At 40.8% G+C, this 16,674-nt stretch overlaps 1 protein-coding gene across 12 annotated transcripts in view; it reads left to right on the top strand.

Annotated features, from left to right (window-relative positions):
• The window catches only part of LOC147756123 (uncharacterized), a 67,659-nt gene that overhangs the window by 27,938 nt on the left and 23,047 nt on the right, over positions 1 to 16,674 (top strand). For all 12 annotated transcript variants that reach the window (XR_015326076.1, XM_086986583.1, XM_086986582.1 and 9 more), the window contains one exon: positions 11,035 to 11,145. Coding sequence is in view for 11 of the 12 variants with exons in the window: in XM_086986583.1 (XP_086842709.1) it covers positions 11,055 to 11,145 (91 nt within the window). In the remaining variant the exon portion in view is untranslated. The remainder of the gene's footprint in view (positions 1 to 11,034; positions 11,146 to 16,674) is intronic.

The following is a 16,674-nucleotide window of genomic DNA, read 5'->3' as shown; positions in this document are numbered from 1 at the left end:
GTAGCGAAACAGGGCCGATCCATATCGCCGACGTCGATTCGTTCCATTGTAGGATCTAGTTTGCGTTAGCAAAACCAGGTCAGGACACGCATAACATTGATTCTTTTTTTGTTGACGATATGCAACTGGCGATGCTTGACGCAGCCTTTCTAGATTGATAACCGCCATATTGCACATCACACTTCCCCGTTTTAGCCAAGCTCGCTAATAAGCCATTCGATAGATGCACTTCCTGCATGGTTAATCCAAACACACTGGTTTTAGCCTATTTAGTTGGCCGCTGATTGTAGTGGCCCTTTATGCGTCCTTGTGAGGACATCTATTAATGGTATATTAAGTTATCGATTGCAAAAACGCTTTGATCTCAGCCAGCTGACAAAGAAGCAATCAATAGTTTAATATCAGAACTTAATTGCATAACAACACTATGGTAAGGTTCGAATTTCGCTTAGTTTTGACAATAGAGGTGCATGTGGGTCTTGCGATTATCTCCGCATCATGCTTCCGGACTGCATCCATTTCATGGATCGCAGTAACCTGAAAAACATAATACGGGTAACAGTCTATCCAATGGTTTATCCATTTGTTGAACGAAACGCATAATTTATAAATAAACATGAAATCGTGTAGAAAATAAGTGTTTCGTTTGTGTCGTTGGGATAATTCGTTGTTAATATTGACGAATCCTAGTCTCTGATTTTGACTCAGTTCTGCATCATAGGTACTAACGTGCCTGACATCCTACGTCATAAAGTCGGCATGAACTAGGCGTTGTGATAAACGAGTAAAAAATGAATACAGCTTGAACTCTCAATGACTCTGGCTGTGAAGACGCAGTGATCGCCATGGGAGCTAGTTGATCCATGAGTTCCTTCCAGTCTGAACCCTATCTGATTCTCTAACCGATTGGACGTCTATCCACAGAGAATCTCACTGTTTTTTACACTAGTCGAAAAAATGTCAAAATGACTCTCCGAATGAGAATTTTCCCTAAAAATTATGCACAAAATATTCTCTGGTCTATCTAATTGATGACTTTACAGTACAAACAGCTTCAACAAAAGCAAATAAACATTGTTTATATGTATAAGCCAAAACATTGAAACGATAAACAGTAGTGATCGAGCTTTCGTATTTTTCTTTGCGGTCAATACGCCCTCAACGAGCTGCGGTGCTAAGGGCTCACTTAAGCTTTTTTTTTTATCTGTATACACATAGAAGTAGCAGCATTGATGCATTATGTTGTTATTGAATTTGCTTGAATTAATAACTATGATCGCAATGGTCATTTTTCACGCAAATTACAAACACCAAGAACGACAACAAGAAGGATAATGGCCACTTTAAATTACCGTAACAATAATAAAATTTATCAATTTAATTTACATGCCTATACAAAAACATGATATAAGATATAATAACACATTCAATGCCATCTAGATGAAAGATATACTGTTGTAGTATTGAACAAAATTGAACGTTAACCCTTATGAAGTATGTAAATACCGACCCGGAAAAAAAAAGCCCGGAACCTATTTAAAAGGTCGAGCGAGAGATTTCAACCCTATCGAAAAGTAGAAGAAACGACGTGCCTTGATAAATTTGTAATCTAATAAGAAGTCTTACCCTACGAGGTTTTACCATGAATGATGGGAGATTGCCCGAGCAGTTGTTTGCAGTAACGTCTTAGGGTAATTCTATATACTAAATCGTTTTATTCAGTATTGACATCGATCAGTGTGTGATAAGGTGTGTTGTCCTGTTGAGCTTTCACGTGTTCCCACGATACGGTCACACAATTCGACAATTGATTAGAATGGCTGATTGATCTGGGTCATAGTCGTTCGGGTAAAGATTCCTTATCATTATCCATAGTGAACTTGGATCAATTTTCTATCCACCCTTTCGATTACACAAATAAGTAGTGAGCGTAAAAGCATCGGCTTAAGGCTTCCGATTTCTAATGACGAATAGTGGCGAAAGGGCAATGGTTAATAAAGGGCACGACCGACATAGGGACATGTGTGGCACACCTATTCTGTTTTTCTGATGTCTTGAAAAAGTAAATGTGCTTACCCATCCACCGTGTGACCGTGCTAAACGTGTACAGCTCACACTGAATAATTCATAAATTTCGTACTTTGCCATTGACATCCGTTGTGTCTTTCTCATGTAACTTGGCTATGTCTCGCGATCAGAATTTCGCCAAAAAAAAAAAGCAAAAACGCCAGTTTTTTGTGGGTTATTTTGCTTAACGCTTGTGGTTCTCGCTTGGCTCTTGAACTTATAATATGTTACCTTATTTCATTGATTTAAAGTAATACTAACAGTGACGAAGAAGTAAATATTTATATTTGCTTCTTTATGGTGTCATCTAACTTAAGATCCACGTCATGTATCAGTGGGAATCTCTGCTTTTCTATCATTTATATTTGTGTTATTACTGATTAACGTTTATCCTATTTTGGTTTGTTGTTATTTAGTATCCTCAATATTAAATCATTGGGAAAGACTTGGAGTCACTGGGAAGACACAGTAGCCACAATAGAGATATTCATACAAACACCAGGGCAGGTTTTTTCCTATACCTAATTCTTTGGAGTATAAGGCTTAGTACGGATACTGACCTGTCTTATCAACGGCGATCGGATCAGACAAGTACAAAAAATGTTCGCATCATACAGCTTAATTCATGTAGTTTATCTATGACAATATACGACAAACCAAACTTAAGCTCGACTGGAAGTGCACCGTTTACCATTTGGCGCCTCGTGTGTACTCTTTCAGCACAGAAAGTTTTGGCGCACAAACCGTAGCACAAGTACGTACTAAAACAAGCCTTCCGTAAACCCCTTCGAGGAAGCGACACTATGCTTTGACTTTTCATAGATATGTATTAAGCGGCATCGCAACACCTGTTGATTGCATTGTATTTACATGTTATTACAGATTAGTCATGACAAGAACGCTGCCATATAGGAAATTAGGCAGGTGATCTATTCCAGATCTATAAATATCGCATCCGATGAAGCGTTCAGTATCTATCCATATATTGCTAAACGTATGCGTCTGTCTGTCTATTGGCCCGCTTTTCCAGAGTAGCCTAAATGCGGTTAGGTTCGTCTGATTTTTGTGAACTGCGAGAGATCTTAAGCCGTTTAGTTTGGTATTGTGTATGTCAAAAGGTGGCATCTCGATATATTCGTTAATAATGACAACTCCTAACATATTTCTATCAAAAAATTGCTGCACAAAGCAAGCATGGAATTGGTCCTTAAGGCATTTGAGTTTTTTCGAAGAAAGCTGATTAATTGCAATAGCAAAGGTAAGTGTAACAGACTAATATTAACGGAGCAATAGGGACAATAGCAGGCCAAGAGGTCTGCTGTAAATTAAGCTACGTAATCAATGATTATAACGGGATAATAGGATACCTGCACCAGGGCATGGGGCCCGCCGACTAAAGCAGGAAAACAGAATCACTATAGTTGGATACGAACAGGCGAGATGCGTGATCGGGGTGAAAGACAAATTAAATTTGTTAGTCTTTCACCAAACTTGTCAAGTGTCCGTTTCATATCATACAGCTCGTGTTTCCGTGATGAGCAACGTACTTGTACGTCGACCATAAAAACGCGTGGTGATGGTAAATCTGAACTAGGTGCACTTCGTTTCGCCAGAAGTCTTCTGCGTATTGATCCACATTATTATTAGCGGTAGGTGACTTTTTTGCTAAGTGCAGTAAAATAGAGAATTAAGTTAGTACCCAATACGGCTCGGAGCCCCACACAAGCTAAGATGTAAATTTAAAAGACCCTATAGATTTCCTCTGCTCTTCCGTAAACTGGGCCTGCGAGGCCATTCTCTCAAAGCTGTCTAATATTGGGAAGTAGATACGTCAAGCCTAACTAATGTGCACTGAACGGGATAGTGTTACAATCGTGTTGGCCGACACGTTAACACCTACTTCCATTAAAAATATAGACGAGGCATTTTGTATGAGGTATGCTGTTTCTTTTCTGTGCGGTGCATAATGGTTGTAGGTTTTGTAGGAATTTGTTAACATCTTGGAAAAATACGCGTGGCACCTAAGAGTGGAACGTTTCGAATTATATGTCGTACTATACCACAAAGTCTTGTCGTATAGTGCTGCACAAGGTTGACGAACTAATCTCAGCTGCACAGCAACAAATAGACGATGTGCTAGTCTATAATATTCACGTTCTATCAGCTACATTGATGAGGCAGACATGGGATATTTACAATCGTTAGGTAATATAGAGAGGCACACTCGAAGGTTACAGGACCCTCGGTCTAGAAACATTCACACTAGGCAAGAATTCAATTAACTCAATCAAATGACTTGGGGTGGTCCTTAGTGAGAAATGGCAGCTACCGTTGCTGCGTGATCACGCGACTGGTAATTTTCCTTCAACGTTCGAATAAACTAACAAAATTCTGTAGCAAAAAGATGACAAACAGGAAACGTCATATCATATCCCCTATAACTAATAATCTTCACCGTTATTTACTGCTGCTGCATACTATTAACATCACCGAATTGTCTAGCTATAGCCTTAACGTCGATTCGTTTGGAAACAATGTTTTTGAAACGAATCGCCCACTCTGAACCCAATAGCACTGGACGCTGATATCTCAGTACGGCTGGTAGTTCACGAGCGTTCAAGCTGTCACCGTATCAACAATCTAGCGAACGCGTCATTTACGATACCAGATACAGATACATATGAATAGCATTCGTGTGCAGAGGAACGACTTCTTTACTGCTTAATCTATCTTCAGTATTGGCGGACTGCAGATGTTTCCCGTGTCAGCGGCCTGACAGCGTTATTCACTCGGGAAAAGCGCCGCCTCTATTCTTGCAAGGCGCTCCCTTAATGTCCCATCTCAGCCCACTACTCCGTGTCCCCGCCCACTGTCACTACTGCCCCATTCCACCGGTTTGGTAATGCCTTCGCATTTTCGCCGAGTAGCCAGATATTCACTTATCCAGTCTCGAGAGTTTGCATGCATTATACTCTAGACCCAAACCGCTTCTGCCGTGTGCTTCTTGTGGAAAACTTTTAAGACTCGGAGCGACAAATCGAGAAGCGACCACGCAGCGTGGCCGCCTACGTCAACAGATAAGGACGGCCGTGGCGGAGGTGGCGATGACTGCAGCGGCAAGAAGGAGGGATGAGGAATGGAGTATTAACATTTTATACGGTCGCGTTTGAGATCGCTAGCCTTTTAAGTTCAATTGCCCTTTTAGGTTCAGGCAGGCAAGCAAGCCTGGTCGCCAGTTCGTTAGCGATATTGATGTGGAGAACGGGCAGAAACAGGAATAAAGCATCTGCTTGAGAATAAATTCTTTCTTGCTACAAAATAGTAAGATGTGGGGCCTTTTTGGAAGTTCGCTGTCGATGTTATCGAACGCTCGGTTGAGTTGGATTGTAAATATGCGCTTATTGCGCGGGGTGAAACTCAAGCGGCACCCGAGAAATAGATGAATTTTAGTTAATCGATACAAGATAAACAAACCTGTATTAAAACACTTTCATTGAAAGTCTAGCAGGTTTACAGCGGACACTTATCGGATATTGGCTACGGATGATGCGTTGCGATGTATACAATACCTAGAAACGCCTTTAGTGCATTTGCGATTAAACTGAAAAAACAACTTCATACAAAATGTAGATCCTTTCGTTGCAGTCTGTCACAGCAACGGTTAGAATAGACAAGATACTGTACCGCTTCAACGGTTTATTCCGTGCTGTTTTGTCTGTATTTGATATCGGTTCTGCTAAGTTCCCTCTCGATAATTGTAAATTACTGGTATGTAACTTCTGAGGTAAATTCAGTCGAGTCGCGATGCTTTCACAGTTGTAACTTTGTATACGACCTACTTTATGTGCCCGTAATGGTGCAGTGACAACCTGACGGAAGGATATAGAAGGAAGGGGAAGGGAAAGGTTATTTTGTGAGGCGCACCAGGTTTGAAACCGAACGCAGAAAATTCATTTCGTTTTGAAGCCAGCCATCTGACACAATTTCAAGAGGACCGGGTCATTATTTATGCAATGTGAAGCTTGTACTCTATTTGATTTAGCTTAAAATTGCAACGAAGTTGCATTCAGTAGATTGTCGTTTTAATCAAAGGCAGCAATGTCTCATTCTATAGTCAGCAGACAGTACAGAAAATGCAAAATTCGTAACTAGGCTAACAAAACGATGTGCCTGATATTTAACGAACGAAGGACTAACTTCCAAAGTAACCGACAACATCCTTGAATCTCGAAAAAAAAAAAAAAATACTACGTATCGATTCATTGCTCCGTCGTCTTTCACTACCGTTAGCAACTCCGGCGGTTCTACTGTATAAATAGACGATCAGAGCTTACCCAGTCGTTCCGTACCGATTGTCACGAAACGCTCTTCTTCGAAGAAGCTTTTCTTTGAATCTTCACACGAATCATCGCTGAAACTGAACTAATTAGCTGTATGTAGCTCGGTTTCGCTATTCGTATAACAGCACTGCTTCGTAGTTAGCCAGTGTCTCAAGGCTAAACAATGCCTATAATAATAATAATAATAGGACGTCGAATTTTCCTTCGTTGTAATCGTAGCCATTTGGGCCTGACCACAGGGCAACTGGTCACTATAACGCTGTAAACCCACACCCAGACGGAAGCTATCATACATTCTCAGCATTTATTAGACTCTTGAACGCTACCCAAATGTATATTAATATACGAACTTATTTAACCCAATTCAGTTAACGGTAACAATAATAGTCAGTGCTTCGGGTGACTTTGGAAATAGTGACACTATGTTTAGCTGTAGTAAAACGTTCGTAAGCAAAGATCAATGTCATCGGTCGACATCGAACGCTTCAAAAGTACGCCGATATCTCGACTGAGACATCCGTCCAGCGTGTCGTTCTAAATCTTCTTTTCATACGAAAAATTGTCACTTGGTCTGATCTTAATTAGAAACTGAATGGATGGGCGAGCTTTAGCCAGTCTTCGTTGTATCATCTATCCACTTTATTTGTTGCTGTTATATATTGATTCAAGCTTGCTTACATAGACTACGGTAGACAGTTATCCTATTGCGGTTGCGGTGGTACTTCATTGGCCTGTTCTGTTATGTTTTTCAGAGAGTTCAGCCAATTGTAGATTTGTTTCTCTTGTAAAATGTTGGCTTTTGATAAAGTCCTACAATTACAGGGCTCCTTTTGTGTTGATACATTTACTCCGCAACGCATATAAAGGGTCGGTGCCGACCGTTAGAAACGTGTGTGTGAACCGTTTCGGCCTTCGGCAAATCTTATCGTCGACGAAAGAAACTAATCTATTGATTCTTTCCCTGGGACATCACCGAGGCTCGAGAATTTAATTGTTTTGCATTAACTAGCTAAACTTATATTGAATAAAGGCTGACCCTGCTCCCGGCATATCACCGAAGAGAACAGATTTTTTTTATCTTCCCGACATCACCAACATGTAAAATGTTCATTTTTGTCATTATTTTTTCTGTCAATAACTAGTTAACAGTGAATGACGATTAGTACATTAATTCTATTCCTGGGATATTGCTAAAACTCAAGGATATTTGTACGATGTTTAGAGATATAAATGTTTACATCTTTCTTAATGTTCTGTGTTTTCTTTGAATATGACTCAGAGATAATTGCTTGAAACCTTCTTATCGATATTTAACAGGAATTTACTCTATAATATATGAAGAATAATAGATGCATGTCCACCCATGATTACGTCGAAAAGAAAACAGCGGGTTTCTGCAATTTACACTTAACCTTGGAGAATATCAATTTTAGATACAGATACATGTTTTGTGATTTTGTTCAATTATTCAGACCTTCGAGTAACTCTTTTCTAATATCTGTTAGGAAATTTTATAAAAAAAAAAAAAAAAAAAGTTGTTTGTCATACAGGTTGTTACAATTTTATTCATGACACTTTTAGAAATATGCTCAAAAAGCGCTTCAAAATAGCTCGAAACGCACCTCACTAACAACTGGGACAAACGGACCCTTCATAGGGTTTTTGACCAACTTCACGACGAAATATCAATTTCAGATATGGGAACACGCCTAGCGTTTTGTTTCAGCTTGACGAGGGCTTTCGAGTGGTATCAGTAAGGAACCCCTCGATAGATCTTCATATAAACACTCGGCTACCATCTTGTCAGTAGAAATTTTTCAACGAAAAATAGATGTTTCCAAAATATAACCTATCTCAGTTCTTAGCTAGAGTTCCTTGTAAACATGTATAAAATATTTTCGCAGAGCCATTGCCTAAAAAGGGAAAACATCGCGAAAAACGCCATATTTCTCCGAATCAACATTACGCTCTGGGCCAAGTAAAACTTCCTACGAAATAAGCGTTTACCCATCTGGCTCCATACTGTGCTTAGATCTTTCCCAGACGAAGCAACCTGCTAAAGGTTAGCTCAATCAAATCACTCTGAGAGGTTTATTTAGATTGGAACCAAAAAAAAAAAAGTAAATACAGTTTTGACGCTTAAAAAAATCCTTACGAAATATAAGAAAAACAAAATTGTTCTTGGTGTTGTCGAAGTTAGCTTTTACAAATGTTCGAATGTACACCTAATAAATTGTTCTATTACGGCACCTTACGTTTCCTGAATTTAAGAAAGTTTAGGTTCTACGGATACAAAAAAAAAAAAGGCAAAAGCAAGTAGTTCTCCTTGGTAACTGTATTGATTTAGCAGATACGTCTAGAGCATTATGTCGAGTGCATAAACTGTTAGGCTTTACCCCGCACGGCTAATTCCTCCCAGCGAACTACGTGGCTACGGATTTAAGCCCAGACTATCACTTGTGCCTAACTTAAGCAGGCAAACATACTAATGACTATATTGCCACAAGGCATTTGAATCATATTTGATGTATCTTGGCTGAACAGGCATAAAGGGCGACCGAGAAATAGAGGAACGGTATTTGCTAACAATGCGATAGCTTGAAAACTGACGTAAGCACTTCGTTTTTTTTTGTCAGAAAATGGACGTAAAATTCCAAATATTGATTTAAGGTAACGGCTGTTGGAAGATTCTAGTGGAGGAAGAAAAGTCAGATAACTACAAACGAGTAAGGGGATAAGTATTTGCAACGGAATAAATGCTGTTGCAAACTTCAGCTATAGTTTGTGAAAAACTATTATACAGACAGATAAATATATTGCGTCTAAGTAAGTTAAAACACCTTTGGCTCGCTAAGTGTTTTCATTTATCGGATTAAACCAGCCTGCTTCATCACGATATGTTGGTGACTGTCGCGTTTTTGCCTGTGTGGTCGAGTTTTCATTTCAAAGTAACGCAAAATTCAGTGAGAGCGTTGGCCTCGATTCATCTCGACTGCAAAAAGAGCGAGAAAGCGGCTTGCCTTGGCGCGGCAATTTATCTAAATCGATCTCGTCGTATTTGGGACGCTTCCTGTTGAATAGGTTACGATATAGCGGCACCGTACGTTGTTCCTATTTTTTTTTTCTTGTGAGCTGGACCTACGTGCGATGCCGCTTATCAGCACTGCTACTACTTCAGTCGGATAGTAATCTAGTTCTTTCGGCTTACTTTAGATGTGGCCCATTTTTTGAGACAGGGCTACCCCATCTACAAATTATTTGGTTAACTTGTCCTAATCGTCCTTTGCTAATGCTGTGAGTCGGGCACAAAAAATACTTGTCTAAAATCTGATTTTCTTGGGCTGCCACTAAAGGCATCAGTTCAACGCCATCTGCCATTAGATGAAAGAACATCACACTATGCACACTATCAATACATTATTAATATTGGGATGACAATCAAATAAGACATTTATTTGTTTTTCAATGATGACACTTATCTTTGCGATCTGTAAGTATAATGTCCGAAGACTCTCTTCTTGCCAATTGCTGCCGATACGAAATCTAGAACTCGTAGAATAGATAGATACCCTATCTGAACATGTATCTTATTCGCCGCGGCGAAAATGGGCCCGTTAGAATCAATTGCTTCTTATCTAGAAAGTTACGCTTACTGAAAGCGTTAGCATTTTCTAAGTTTTTTTATTGTTAAAATTAAAAGCTTTGAAGAGCGAAACTTTTTTCACCTTTGCAATTTTATTTGGATAATTACTACATCACCCTCTAGCTGTGCTATTATAATCAACGCATCGAAAGCCGTCGACACACGGCGGAATGACCCTGGTAAAAACATTTCAGTATCCTTACATCCCCCATTAAATTCCCTTTCGGGCACAGGTTTTCACAGCCGCTCGTCAAGTAGTATCGCTGCCAAATCAACGGTTCCTTTACCCTTCCCTGATCTAATCTGCGGCCGCTTCTGAGGTAACTTGTTCTCGTCGGGTCGAAGTGGTATTCAGGTTATCCTTCCCGACATTCGTCCCTCCTTTAAGACCGGCAGCATTTCCGATTGCTTGTAATAGGGCATAGCGCCGGAATTGAACAATAATCTTCTGCTTATGGATTATTCTATCTGCCATTGCTTTAAATTCTAATATCGTTATTCAATGATAAGATCCCGCTAATGGCCGACACCTGTTGAAAAAAAAAAACTACAGCCTTTTGATTCGAGAGAAAAGTGTTTTAACTGAAGTGTTTGTCAAAAGTTGCCGAAGTTTTATATCGGTCGCTGTAGACGATACCACAGTGCTTGCGTTGGCACATCAGCAGACCGGCCGGCTGCCAATAGGCCTCACTGGTGAAGAGGGCCTCAATCAGTATAGCTAGGCTAACATAAAAACAATTGCGAAAAAATTGCCTTCCGAAAGGTTGCTGAGTCAGTTTTGTAAAAGCCCTTGCAAAGTATGACACTGAAAGTCACATCTGTCTCCTTACTTGGCTCTAGTAGCACTGGCATATTAAATTAAGCGCTATTGTAATATCTACACAAATACATATCCAACAATTTTCGTACGTATATTATGGTCCGTGTTCAAAGAACAGGACCTTGTAGCTATTGAATATACTAAATTTGAACAATTCGTTTCAGAATAAGACCGACTGGGAAGTATGCATAAATATCAGCAATATCGAGAGCGAGCGGCCGCTGCTGTTGAAGCTCGTAATGTCATTCGGAAGGCCTGCGAAATAGGAAGTTCAGGTACGGTTTTGTCTATAAATCTCTTCGGAGGCCCTTTTCGGAGTATATATACAAGAGGATACGGCAGTAGCAACATCATCTGCTACTGCTGAAAACTATGTGGGAGGGTTTCACAGTTAGTGTCTAAAACAACCCAGGAAACAATCCAATACGATTTTTATCAAAGGGCCGCAAATGTATGCAACCGAAAAAAGTGACCAAGTCGCGGTGTTTGGAGATAATCGTATAAATCTCCAAAAATCTCGTTTCCAATGGACTTCACATCGCCTGGTATAAAATCAGTGATTATGAACGGAAACAACTTTTGCCAACTTCCTACTCGAGTGCTGTTTTTGTCGTATTTGAAAGACTACCTGCATTTGTAAGACTGGCAGAAGATAAGGCAGATGGACCTGCTTCAAAGGAACGAAAAGGAAAAAAAAGTGTTACCTTTATGAATTAGTAACACATCGAAGCCGTCACTAGGCTAAGGTTTTACTTACCCCTTGCAAAAAGAACATCATTATAACCTATCTATTTATGAGCATCATCCTGTACCTAACTCTATGGAGGCTGCTTCAAGCATTACTAATTGTTATGGTATCTATAATGAAGATAACACTGGCCGAAGCAAAGCTAGCATGGTCACCCTCGCGACCCACAGATTCATTCTTGTTGTTGACAAACAGGAGCAAGTACTATACAGCAACCTGCTTTATGCTTGATATAGCCCCGAAGTGTATTTTCACAATTATATTATAATTTAATTCATCCACACTTCTCGGACGAAATAGCTCCACTGCGCAACCGGTTTCCCCTATTCACTAAGCCAACTGTAAAATTTTCCTTCTAGGTTTCGGGACGATCCATTTTACGACACAAGCTTGCTGAACCGTCATGATTTATTTGGTCATGACCAATGCTTTTTCACGCTTTCGATGCGTTCTTCCTAGGCTTAGATGACGGATGATAAGTCGTGTGCTTCGCTCTCCTTGCCTACTCCCGGACTCACTTTATCGGAACGGTGTATCGGCGGACATACGAGCGTATGATGTAATCGATATCCGTATCCGGCCTTGTTCGCTCGCAGACGTCGTACCGCTGCGTGAGCTCTCGTGTTCGATTACCTATGCTCCATACTGTGGAGCACCCGATTTTCAGTTACCAAACGAGTTGCTGGGAGCTCAGAAGCCGCTGATAAAGATTTGTGAGCCCCAAGGGATCGGCCATCCATGGCAGCAAAGGACGCGTTCATTTTAATCTGAAAAAAATACAGCGCATCCTCTATAAAAGTGAAGCACTCCATTTTCTAGTTTCCCTTCACCATAGTTTCCAGCTGCGTCCACTGAACGCTGGAGGGTTGGTGTGGCATCGTAGTTTGGAGCCAATCGGTGACACATTGTATGACCCGAACGCCCCCCCGCCGCCATCTCCAACAACTAGATGGAGTAATTTCATACTAGAATTAACACCACCGCAACAAATCTGGCGATTGGCTGTGCAATAGTAACCAACGGTACCCGCTCTTCACCCGACACGCCTCTCGAAATACGCGTCAACAGCATTGCAGCTCATTTCTATAGAGGTGGCAAGCAAAAGGGGCTGATTTCAGCGTTTTTTGACCGATGACTAAAGCCGCCAGCGGTTACGCATTTAAATGCTTGAATTAGTCCCTTTAGTCCTAGCTCTCTTAAACCCGTAAAGGGTGGCGGTCACGTTAGATAAGACGTTCCGTTTACCTCTTCCAAAAAAAGAGCCTCTCATGATCCAGGCTCACTCATTTAGGTATTTTTATGATCTGCGGTTTCTCCGCTCAGCGGCCATTTTTTTGTCAACTTGGTCACACTGAATACAAGCGCTGACGAGCTAATCGACCCCATTAGGCGTTCAAGTGTTGCTTTAGCCGTCCCCTCATATTGATGTTAACTTGAAGGTTTGCCACTTCCGACATAAGTAATTGGATTACTAGAATACGAAGTGCCACAATGATACCTTGCGCCGGCCTAGTAGTGGAAAAGCATACATGTATATACTATCTATCTTGTAATGATGTCGACTATGCCGGTCGTCCCATAGCTTGCGGTGGTTAACAGCCAATATCGATTGCAAATGAACGTCGTTACAACTAATGTAGTCCAAATGCTCGGCTAGGGTTAAAAGGCGTACGTTTCTGTAGCTCTGAGACGCCCTCGACGATAGACGATCGCACTTATGCCACATTATTACGACCCACTCGGTGCTATAGACATAGCCCATTTCATATCGAAAGCATATTTACGGAAACAAAAGCTACAAATATAACCTCGAGTTTAACTTCATTACGTTGTTAGATCACTACGCCATGCGCGAAGATCAGGTCCCCGGGTCTATTTGTCTCTTCATGTACGTCTTCGATGATCTACGACCATAGAAACGAACAGACAAACGATTAACTAATAGACTGTATAAATATAAACAGCTCAAGAGATTTTGAAAAACCGCATTAAGATGGATATAACTGGGATACGGGCGTACGTACCAACAATACAGTAAACCTGGCGTCTGAAGAAATAATGGCTTGCAGGGCAGTCAAGTGATACGACTACAATTATTATGGACAGACATCTTGGTAAGCGTTGTACGGAATTTTGCCAACTAACAAAATCGCGCTATCCGTCTTGGCATATTTTCGAATTTCCCCATAATTTTCTCCCGAGGGGACCGCTATACGGAAGTGTTGCTTCGAGTGATACCAGTTGCCATTCCGCCGATTCGTTAGACAACGAATATCAGCTTGATCGAGGTCGACAGCTACTTGGGAGCAATCTGATGTAATCGAAAGAAAAAGAAATCAGAATATTTACATACGTCCATCCATAGGTTTCGCTCCATCTAGATACCATATGAATAAATGACAAACTGCAGATATTTATTTATAGATGTATATAAAAAATTGTCAATAACTGCACGCCAAACACACGTACGTGTTGTCCTCTGGTCAATATTAACGCCTGACTACTGGATCCTTCCAAGCTTCACGGCTTTTATCACCGTAGAGGCTATTACCGAGAAGTGATAGTAGCCATGCTAGCTCCAGAGTCAGGGTGGCAAAAACCTTTTTTGCTTGAACTGGTAACTTCGGTGAGTCGAAAATCTGAAATTTCAGTAGGACGACAATGACACTTGGGTTGCGGATCGGATCAAGATTGACCTCTGATAGATGACAGAGGGCTTTTCCCTGTCAAAGCAATCAATCCAATCCGTTAGCTAGATTTAGTGTACGATCCAAACCTTTGACGAGCCTCAGAAAGAACGAAACACCTACGAGTGTTTCACCATTTCGGTCCTGGAGAAAACAGAAGTATTTCAGACTGGCAGGTATAGACGCCGTCTTTCTTTGCATTCAGTCAGTTGGCGACGTAGTAATTCTTCTCCACTGCTGTGGAGAAAGGTCAACGACATCAAGGACGTAACGTTTAGCTTTAATTATGAACGTATTTTGACTTGGTTGTTAACTTAACTTTCATCTATTATGTACGGCGCAAATGCAACGATGTGTTTGTATAGCCAATTGCCTATACTAAATAATAGTAGCCGGCATATTTTCTAATGGATGAGTTAAACATTTTGTATTTTAGTTTTGGCAAAAACGAAAATTTCCATAAGGACATCTGTTTTGTTTATTTGACGTTTGACAAATATCGCCTCTATAGCGACGTGGGGCGCACTCAGCACCTTCTCTAAGCTTATTCCATAAATAGCATTCAGTAATGGACGATACGAGTTAGAAGGCTTGAGAAGGTACGAGATAATACGATTTGCAAAAGCATTTGAGCTTGGCTACGACTGCTGGAGATGCTTTCCGGCGAAGCTTGAACGTAACACGCGTTTTCCAACCCGACAGGGGATTTGCCAGGCAGACTGGTTAGGAAAAGCATTCCCGGGCTAGGTGAGCTGTTAGCGTTCGTTGGCTTGATCTGCCATCGTCAGACGCATAATGCGTCCCTGCATACTGCCGTATCCTCTTTTTTAATGCTATTTCAATGCCGCCTAACGCAGATGCCTTCAGACGTTCGCTCTGATCCACCTGCGGCGCTTTTAGATTTTCCGTACGCTCAGTCGCGTTGCCGTCCCATCTCTTTGAGCTAAGTTCAGTTTTCATTAAACATCAAAAGTTAAAGTTATCTTAGCAGAGCTGTGCATGATAACGTGACGCCTAGTAATAGCTAGAATACCCGAAAGATGAAAAAAAATACAAACGAAATTCACTACGATGGATTATCGAATGGATTATCTGTTTAGGCGTTTGCCACTCATATATATATATATATATATATGAATGTATTTATATATTACCTTCGTTATTGTATGTATATAGTTACATTAAGGAAAATTATTATGTACACGTACATAGCGGGTCCGCAATAGATAAATTTCTGATTATATATATATATATATGTGTGTGTGTGATGTTCGACGTTCCCAAATGTTCCATTAGAACAAGTGCGCCCTAAGATGATAGATACGGTTACGCTGGCATCCTATCAGGGGCCTCGAACTGATCGAATAAACTCCGCTCATTAAGTACTCTAGCATGAAATTAGACGGCTGAGTCTATCGGCCTCATTGCGACTCACCCGCGCTAATCGAGCGTTCGTTTCGATCTATGTAGTTACGTGCACGTTCATCTCCGATGCCGTTAACATGCAAGCTGGAAGAACCGATAAAAATTGCTAGCATTTTGCTTCTGCTTGAGCACGTGTCTGTATGGCGACATGGTACAGCAGCGCCATTTTGAGACAAACTGAAAATGAACAAAATTCAAAATAGACAAGTTGCTATTGAAGACAATACTTCTTGAGAGTGGCTGTATGCGCCTGCAGGCCACTACTGATATATGGCGGAAAGATGGCCGTGAGGCCGAAGTTACGATCCCGAAGATCCGTTTAAAAGGACAAATGTTAACGTATAAATACGTTAACACCTTATAAACTACCTGATCTTAATAAGAAAAAAATAATCTTTTCGTTAAGAATAGATAGGCCCTATTTTGGCTTCTAATAAATAAAGAATTTCTTCATAATCGTAGGCCGACACGAAGTGCAGTCTTCGAATAATTTCAGTAAAATTTTGCCAATTATAAATAACACTATTACATTATGATTCGTCAGCTGACGTTGAGAAACAAACCTTATCAACCAAATATTAAAAACAATCTTTCAAAAATGGGGGCCGAGTGAAATAATGGACACACGCATGCCGACAGATAGCGCCAACTCGTCCCCACGCCATCGCACTGTTAGAATCAAACCCGTGCACTGAATTTGACCCTAAATAGACGCCACCTCCAGCCGTCGTCTGTTCATTCGTCTGGTCTAAAAATGTCACCATGATTCTATTTATTCGCAGCGCAGCTCTATGGGCCCCCTATCGTTTGTTTTCGTCAGATGTAGTAACCCCCCAACTGAAGTCTACCAACATATACGAGTATTCCACATACGAATGGTATGCCAGCGGTCTGTTATTATCCAGTGTACGATCACAATCCCAGCAGCAGATCTGCGCTAATAC

The sequence above is a fragment of the Varroa destructor genome, unplaced genomic scaffold, assembly GCF_002443255.2.
Source record: "Varroa destructor unplaced genomic scaffold, Vdes_3.0 BEIS01000004.1, whole genome shotgun sequence".
Lineage (NCBI taxonomy): Eukaryota > Metazoa > Arthropoda > Arachnida > Mesostigmata > Varroidae > Varroa > Varroa destructor.
Note: the sequence above shows the minus strand (reverse complement) of the source record. Positions and strands in the feature narration are given on the sequence as shown.